Source organism: Plutella xylostella, chromosome 13 (genome assembly GCF_932276165.1).
Source record: "Plutella xylostella chromosome 13, ilPluXylo3.1, whole genome shotgun sequence".
Lineage (NCBI taxonomy): Eukaryota > Metazoa > Arthropoda > Insecta > Lepidoptera > Plutellidae > Plutella > Plutella xylostella.
Window position 1 is genome coordinate 216594 of NC_063993.1, and position 9276 is coordinate 225869.

At 40.2% G+C, this 9276-nt stretch overlaps 1 protein-coding gene across 1 annotated transcript; it reads right to left on the reverse strand.

Moving 5' to 3' along the window:
• Positions 1-262: 262 nt before the first annotated feature.
• Positions 263-6403, reverse strand: LOC105395045 (MORN repeat-containing protein 4 homolog). The gene is made up of 5 exons (XM_011566967.3): positions 6290-6403; positions 4847-4966; positions 2731-2806; positions 937-1046; positions 263-436 (listed from the first exon to the last, which is right to left on the reverse strand). The coding sequence occupies exons 1-5, from the start codon at positions 6297-6299 to the stop codon at positions 282-284; spliced, it is 471 nt and encodes a 156-aa protein (XP_011565269.3). The 5' UTR covers positions 6300-6403; the 3' UTR covers positions 263-281.
• Positions 6404-9276: the final 2873 nt, after the last annotated feature.

Genomic DNA, 9276 nt, shown 5'->3' on the forward strand with positions numbered 1-9276 from the left:
CTTTGATTGTAGCGATAATAACGTTTTTTGAAGATTAAACCCGACTCCGAAATCACTGAGAAGTAAGAAATATTTAAATTCACAAACCAGCTCTATAATTATGTATGTATAATGCGTCGGATTAGTTTTTTACCGCACCAATATTAAAATAGAATAGGGCCTGCTTAGGTAGTTTCGCACAGTCACTGTCTCAACATTATACGGTAAAAAGTACCTATCAGTCGTCAAGAAAGAAAGAAAACCGTAAAGAACAAAAGCTATTTATTCGTCTCCTCATCCCTTCACATCTGCTGGCACTGCGCGCGCGCCACGTAGGCGACCTGCTGCGCGCGCGCCACCACGCCGGGGCAGCGCTGGCGCCGCAGCAGCCGGCAGTCCTGGAAGAAGCCCTCGTTGCGCGGGAACCCGTTGCTGCCGTCGCTGAATGTCACCAGGCCTGGGGAGACCACATTACACCAACTACCTACACGACATGCTGCGAGGAATCGTGTATGCATTTGATATCACCAATGCACATATCGTATCACTGGTGGGACCATATAGGACCATACGAGGAGGATATTATTATCTTTCCCATCGTCATTATCACCGACCCTCTATCACTCACTCTTGGTTATAGGGAAAAGTTTCTGTATAGTCCGTTTCACGGCACAGCCATAGGTGACATTTGGAAGTAAAGGTATTTTTTCGGTCCTATCCCGGTGTCATATTGTTTCCTTATCGTTGGTAATGGCATGTAGCCAGTTTCGAGCCCCATTTCGGACACCAGCTTGTAAAAAGTATACAAGTCTAAGAATAATTCTGTAACTACTACTCGTGCGAATTAACTGTACACCTGTCCAACAAGAACCAGGGGTCACGACGGGTACGCCAAAGCTAGTTAAAATGACCTCTGGTTTTTGTCAGTCAGGTGTAATGTTGACATGGTGTACTGACCGAGCCCCCACACGCGGCCGCCGCGGAACTCGCCCTCGAACTTCATGCCGTCCGCGCGCCAGAACACGCCGTGCCCGTGGAACCAGCCCTGCATGAACTCACCCTCGTACCTGCAGCCAGACCACAGACAGATAAACCACATGTTAAAACCACATAAAGAAGAATTACTAGCCGCGACTGGAAGGATCGAATGTGGAATGGGTCAGATGTGGCTGAGTCACCACAATTTTGCATAGCCAGGAATCATGAACTTGAATGTACGGTTGGACTTGATGTCTCCACGCGTTCCGATAAATGGTCTTCCTTGACACTCTTGACAGTCGGACGGACAGTCAGACTGAAACAGAATTAATCATAATACAGGTTCCGTTTTTATTGTGAATGGATCCCTGAGAAACCTAAATATAATGTAATATCGAAACAATTCTCACTTACAATGACAATATGGGACTTGCAATTTATTTAATGGAGTATGCGGAGGTTGGAACTGCAGTGAACTCGAACTGAGAAAATGTTCCCAGTGGGGACCTACTCTAGAATATAGTTCAGCATTTCAGGTGATTCTGCATAATATATCGATCATCGCGTAAACTCTTCAATGTAAATATTAAAATAAATGAAATAGTTATGTGTTGATATTGATATTCATTAATGAGCATAATTTAATATATATTATGTCGTAAGAATCGTAAATAGCTGAAAGTAAACATTCACCACTGCATTTATTTTTCTATATTCTTTTCTTTGACTTTTATAATTCTTGTATCTACACATTAACATAATTATCATATTTTGATAAAGAACTTAAAACAGGAAACGTAGCGTAGAGCACCAGTCACAGACAGTGTCCTGTGGCGCTCTTTGGCATATGCGATATGCATTATATATCCCGTAGTGGACGACCAGGCTGATGATGATGATGGCTCTTAAACGTGATATTCATGTTGGAGTACACCCCTGGCTCCTCCGCCGCTTGCAGCGACGATGCATTTTCAAATGAATCGTGAAATAATAATGCATTGACGCTGCGAATATGTGGAGATTTACAGAGCACTGGGAGCGGGAAGCGGGAACACCGGCAGTAGCGGGCGATTGAAAGGGAAAAATTATGTACATAAGTATGTTCTAAATGTTCCATGACATCGTCCACTGCGTAGACTACGGATGACCTCGAAGTATATTACTATTTATTCTCAATCGCGCACCTTTCTGATAATCCTGATTAATAGATTTGCTACTATCTGACCCCTTAGCATGAATTGTCATCGTGAACGTGAAGTAGAATTCATCGAGTAAATTTGTATGAAAATATGAACAGCGCCCCTGGCGGTCGGTAGCAGAACAAAAAATTTCCTACAAAATTCATCGAGTAATTTCACGCCACGCTCACGATGAAAATTCATGCTAAGGGGTCTGATCTCATATATTATGATAAACAGAAGATATTATACATATTTATAAAAATATTACGGTGCTATGACTTTGCATTTTCCCTGACAAAACAGTGTTACAATAAGCTACTTAAAAATATTGAAAATCCTATTTTCTGTGTGGGAGTAGTCGTGAAGAAATGCTTCATTTCCACCGTTCCTTCCGCTTCATTTTTGGCAGAACCAATTAAATTTTCCAGATCGTTACTTTAGTGAGTAAATATTTATACTAAACCGCCCACTCGACTGCAAAATCTTGAGATTTGGTTTTTATGATATTTTAATTTCAGAGATTTTCTTTTTGTGACATTGTAATTTTCACAGATTTATTTTGTTAAGAATGTCGGCAGTAGAAGTGACTTACTTAGCTCCATCGGGGAAGGCCATGACCCCCAGCCCCGAGCAGAGCCCGTTCATGAGCGCCCCGTCGTACCTCGTTCCTGAAATTGAAATCAAATTGTGTATGAACCACGATATCTCTAAGCTAAGTTTTATTATAAATCTACAGCACTGGTAGAATATTGTGATACGGGTGCGGAAACATTGATTATATTCATTATATTCAAGTTGGCGTAGTGTCTGCACGATACGTAGTGTCACCCGCGTAATATATGCGTGTAATACAGCTTTAATCCTTTTGTATATGCTGGAAGACAATATTCAAGTAGTACGGAATACCACATGTCTAAATCAGTAAGTTGCCAATCTAAATAAAATTTAATTAAGTGTGTGTACCGCATTGCAGTCTCTTGATAGAAGTTGTCAGTTTGATGATTGTTAATCAACATTTAAATCAAATTTAGTGAAATTATGAAATCAGAGACCGATTAAAAGGGTTTTATTTCAAAGTAAATGTGGCGCGGTGGCGACTGCAGAGTAATTTGTGTATAATTAATGACTTTTGCGACAGAAAATGACCTGCTTGTTAATTAATCTGTCTTTCATTTCTGTTTATTTACCTATTAAATAATAATATGGTAATTAAATAATAATATCTTCTACGGTATGAAATTGCCACGTAAACTGTGGGCTTATCGCGAAGTCAGAACATTTAGAAGAGAACATTTACAAAGTAATAAGTGTCAAATTCAATACAATTTGATTCGAATTCAAAAATTGTTGTCGAAACAAGTTCGCAGTAGCGGCCCGGGATATTTGTTTCGATTATAAAGGAGAAGCGAATTTCGTCAATCTAAATGTCGCTGGCTGCCAAATAAACCTCATAGAACACAGATCTACTACATTACATAAAAGTATAATATAAAACCGAAGTGAAGTTGCGACACGTCTTGCACTGTGCACCTTCAAAGTAAACAATACACACTTCTTCAAAGGCTTATCTTACACAGCTGAGCAGATATTGGACTTTCAGTCAGGCTGAAATAATTTTAAAACTAAATGGTGAACTTCCTTCAATGAAAACTATTTAACAAGATGCACAGACCGACCCAAAGAACTTTTGGTGAATAGAAATGAATGAATGCGGTAGAAGCGGTATTCCTATCTCATCCAAGTTTGCAAAGTCATATTGAATTCGGAATAAGTACAGGCTCAAAGTTGACAGTCGGAACAATGCAATACAAATTCACTGTCTCTTTGGAAACGCTGAATTCGACAGAAAAGAACACCTGAATTTCATTTCTCCCGATTCTGTTGCCGCAAAAGCATAGCTAGGTAGGTACCTATAATATTAGTAGTAGTAGGCAACACCAGGCTCCCTATCGTGAACTTGTTTTCACAAGGATTTTCAGATTGAAATGGTATTGAATTTGACACCAATTATTTTGTCAATGTTAGGTATTTAATTTTAACTTCGCGATAGAGACTGATGCAGAAAGATTTTTCGCTGTCTTAATTTTACACAATTAAGAACAAAAAAATCGCATTGAACTCACTTCTTTTTCTGTTTCACTGTCTTCTTTGAAGTTCTTCTTCTTCTTCTTCCTAGCCATTTCATTATTTAGGGCCAGCTTTGTGCGTCATATCACGCCATTTTACCCTATCCTCTGTCATATCCTCATTCACTCCACAGTCCACACTCTCTCACATTTTATTTCACACAATCAAGTCACGTCTTACTTGCTCTTCCTCTCTTACGTCTTCTTTGAAGTTACTTACTTACTCACTTACTTACTCCGCTGGCTCAGCGACCCAAAGTGAGTCTTGGCCTCCGATACAAGAGATCGCCACTTCTGACGGTCCAGTGCAGTCTCCCGCCAGTCAACGACTTGTAGCTCGCGCAGGTCCGCCTCCACCGCGTCACTCCAGCGGTACCTGGGCCGGCCCACCGGTCGGCGCCCCGTCGGACGGCCCATGTAGGCTCTTTTTGCGCTACGATCTTCTCCCATTCTCTGGAGATGGCCTAGCCAGCGAAGTCTGTGGGCTTTTGTTTGCTTTTGTTTTGTTTTGTTTGCTTCTTTGAAGTTATTATAATTAAATAGCTACACTTTATTTGTCTGACCACAAGTAGTAGTGCATACCGTCGGGCAGGGTGAGATGCCCCATGCCGTGCTTCTGTCCGCGGCAGCTCCACTCGCCCACGTAGCGCGTGCCATCCTCGTACTTGTACGCGCCGGTCTTCACCACGCCGGGGTCCGCCACTGGAAGTTACAGTTCATAGATAAGCAATGCTTCTTGAGGATTCATCTTCACGACCTATCACGTCCTCACTGCTGGGTCAATGATGAAAGGGTTTTAGGCCTAGTGCGGGATGGTGGACCTCAACGCAAGCAAGCTTTTGCTTAGAGAGTTGTTTTCAAGCCACCCGAAGGCCCCTGACTAGGCTTAATGACTGCTGCCGAAGCAGCGACCGGGACCCACGGCTTAACATACCGTCCGAAGCACAGAAGCGTACAGAAAAGAACCATTTGAAATCGGTCAGCCATCCAATGGCTGATCATACCATGTGTTGCTTAACATCAGTGATCACTGGAGCACGCTCGACTACGGACGCTTCTTGAGGATTATTGGTTGCTTATGCGGTTGTGCGGTCATGTTAACGGGGGATGTAGGTATTTCCCCCCATGAAAAAATGATTGTCATTCTACACAGGTCACATATCAAGCGTATTAATATAAGATATTACGGGTTGGCGTATGGCCGAATGGCGTAGTGGTTAGTGACCCTGACTACTGAGCCGATGGTCCAGGGTTCGATTCCCGGCTGGGGCAGATATTTGTTTAAACACTGATATTTGTTCTCGGGTCTTGGATGTGCCCGTAAAATGGCAATAGGCCCGCCCCCTATTACATTGGGACTAACATAACACTCTGGCGAAAAGTGGGTGCAGCAATGCACCTCTGCCTACCCCGCAAGGGAGTACATTTACATTAGTACAAGGCGTGAGTGCGTGTGTTTATTACGGGTTGGTACAGTCAGCGAAAGCAAAAAATATTCACCCCCACCTCCCAGTGCTTGCTGATGAATATTCTATAAAGATAGGATATATACCTACGTGGGTATTTATCTCTTCTGTTGACTCTATTTTATGTATGCTGCACCCACATTTCCGCATCCTGCTGCTACTTTTTGTTAGTACCATTTGCCACGATGCGTGCTCACGCATGGGAAATTATAATATTTAATACTTTGACCCATTTTCAGGAATCACCTGACTACATACAGGTATTACCGTATTTTTATACTTTATTTTTTCAGAAAGCTTCGCTTTGCTTTCAGGGATTCTATTCATATTCTCAGACCTACTGACCATACATCATAAGAATGTTGCTACCATATATGCTGTAGAAATTAAGGCTACAGCGCTGGTTTACAACCCACCCTTACAATAACATTTAAAAAGAAAACAGAGAGGTAATAAAGGAGTAAACTAAACAACAACAAAACTGACGCAAACTAATCTAGTAAACAACTAAACACTGGCTGAACAGAAAAATGAGCGGTTTAAAAGCAAAAACACTCACCGTCCACCATTCTCTCTCTGCTCCGGTAAGAAAATGGATTTACTTTGCTTCTCTATGGCTTCCACGATGTTCGGCCATAATCTAATTTGTACACAAGCAATGATGTACTTAACCACTAGTTTACTGAAACATACAGGCCTCTACAATGGGACCTATATTCATCTTTCCTACACATGATTCTTTGTATAAAAAATATGTATATGTATACCTACAAACTGACACAGAAATATGAGAGATAGAGTCAGACTATGGTAACTGAGAAACGGATAAAATGTGTTTTCCTAAAAGAATGAAAAGGTAAAAGACATGTCACGTGAAAACGAATCATTATTATTGCCCTAGTAAAATTCTGTTATAAATTTTTGCAAAGTTATCATTGGTAGACTGTACTTATTACCTCACCTTACTTAACCTATCTATCGCCGGAAATTTTCAACTAATACATACCTACCCAGTTAACAATTATTATAAAAACACAAAAAACACGTCTTATCCTTATAACCTACCTATTTAGCTCATTTTTAAGCTTATTTACTCACAAAGGATTGCCATTAGCTGTCAAAAAATATGGCCTAAATTAATATTTAACCTACTTGAATTAATTACGTATCTGAACTGAATTCTAGCAGTGGGAGTTAAATTTCTGACACATATTACGTACACAAATTGTCAGACATCAAATTCGGAACTCAGTGGGACGGAACGAGTATTAATTACAACATGGCTGTTTCATATTAAAATGTTTCAACAAATAAATTCCATATTAAATAGTATGAATGAGCTGCCTTCTGATATCTAGCATACTAGTTCTAAAATGTATTGAAAATATAGACGAACATTGCAAGTGCCGCGTGCGAAAGATTATGGTAGAATAATAATTATCATAGATCAACTCGCTGGACCGACGATCTTGGATACGTATCCCGTAGGAGTTGGATCATATCCGCCTTCTATTTAGTTGAGAATTATTTATAGGTTAAAAGTACAGCCAATGATTGGGTTCCAAATTTTGAGATTCGTACAAGTTCGACTAGCATAGCAATATATTATATCCTAAACTGCATAGCTATAAGACTAGACATGGAGGCACGGCAGCCGAGGAATTGGTTGACAATGGCATAGAATGGCGATTGCCTTGAACTTGGCCAGTTTTGTTCATTGCAATGTTTGATTAGTGGCGGGATGCTCTGGATTGCCGCCTGTTATAATTCAAAAGACGCACGCTCACAGCGAATATCAAAGATTATAAACCCGTAGAACGGTATTCATATTTTTTGAGAGTATCTGAAATCCAACATAAAGGAACCCGGCCGTTTAGGGGCCGTCTTCACAGGCGACTATCGTCGTGCCATGCATTTCTTTATAAATACTCTCATTTCTCCACACGGTTTTGTCCTTATCATTTCTAAGAAGTTTGCAATAACTTACTTAGCTATTAAACCATTTTTATATCGGGTAACCACTATACAGGCATTTAGCCTAGTGTGGAGACCACAGTAATTGGTGTTGTAATCTCTTTTTATTAAATAAATTCTGATTCTGATTCTAAATCACTATTTTAACTTTGCCTGGTCTACCTGATTAGCCAGCTGGACACCTGGACAGTCTGCAAACTGACTGACAATCAGACTAATTGGCTTTAATCTTTAATTGTTTTTTATTACTTCTAACTTCTAAATATGTCATGTCGCTTCTGCCCCTTGCTCCATGGCGCGATGACGCGGGCTGCACGCGGCCGGGCCATGCCGCCGCTCACAATTACTCGTAGCGCCGACGGAATAAGGATATGTCGTGGACCGGCCGCGGCCGCCATTAACTAACAATTACATGCAGCCATTACGCGGGGAGTTCTTTGCTCAACAATCATGGGACCAGCAATACAAACAGTGGAAAAACCTGCCAGCCATATTTACTTTTTTATAGACTTTTTCTATGCGTATGTGGCTTTGTGGGGCGTCCTTTCCATTCGTTTCATTGTGTACTATAGGAATAAATATCACAACGGAAAATACATACATACATGTCACGACTGTAATCCCTAAAGGAAAATAATGTCCCAATAACTGGCACAAAAGCTCGCTAACATTTCCTTCCCATTACTGTCATTCTGAGATAGTGTGATTGGTAGCTCCTCTCGTTTTCTCCTAGTGTTAACGTTTCAGAGAAATTGTGAAAATGAAATACATGACATCATGACATGACTGTGTCCATTACAAAGTTTTGCTTACGCTAACATTACGTTTGTGTGTAGGTCTCAAAAGTTTAAGATGAACTACTGAATACTTTGGTTTCATTTCTAACTCTGTAATAAATTTGGCCTATTTAATTAGCAACTCATTATTTATCAATCTCAGGCATAGAATTATAATCTATGATCGAAACATTTTAGTTTACTTGAATTTTGTTTGATCCTTGAAGAACTAATATTTGAGTGTTCCTTCAACAATTTGATTTTTAGAGGTTTTTTCCTGCGTTTGTGTACGTAACTAAAGCTGAAAGTAATTGTAGGTACGAGTATAAGGAAATGTGTAATTTGAATGTGTAATGGAATATTGCGAAGGGTGTCCTCGGCGTGACAATTATACCGGGACGGTGGCAATTGATGAATTCAAACGGGATCTATTAAAAGATAGGTAAATGCACCTATTCTTATCGCATGATGGATCTTGTACATCGTCTAATACCTATGGCTGAATCCAGACATGTATGTGTCCACTGCTGGACAAAGGCCCTATGCAACCATTATCGGTTAACTTTCATAGTTCAATTGGGCTGGAGAGCGTCCTAAGAAATAATTAATCTATTGTATCTTTGGTTAACTTTCCCTACATTATCCTTTGATTGTTCTGCAAAATATGTTGACAGAAGAAAGAACGCTTCAGTACGAAGTACTTCATCATACATTTAAGTACTAACAAGCTTAATAAGTTACTTACTTCTTCTTACAATGATAAAGTCGATCTATAATTTAAAAAAAAAAGATCTTA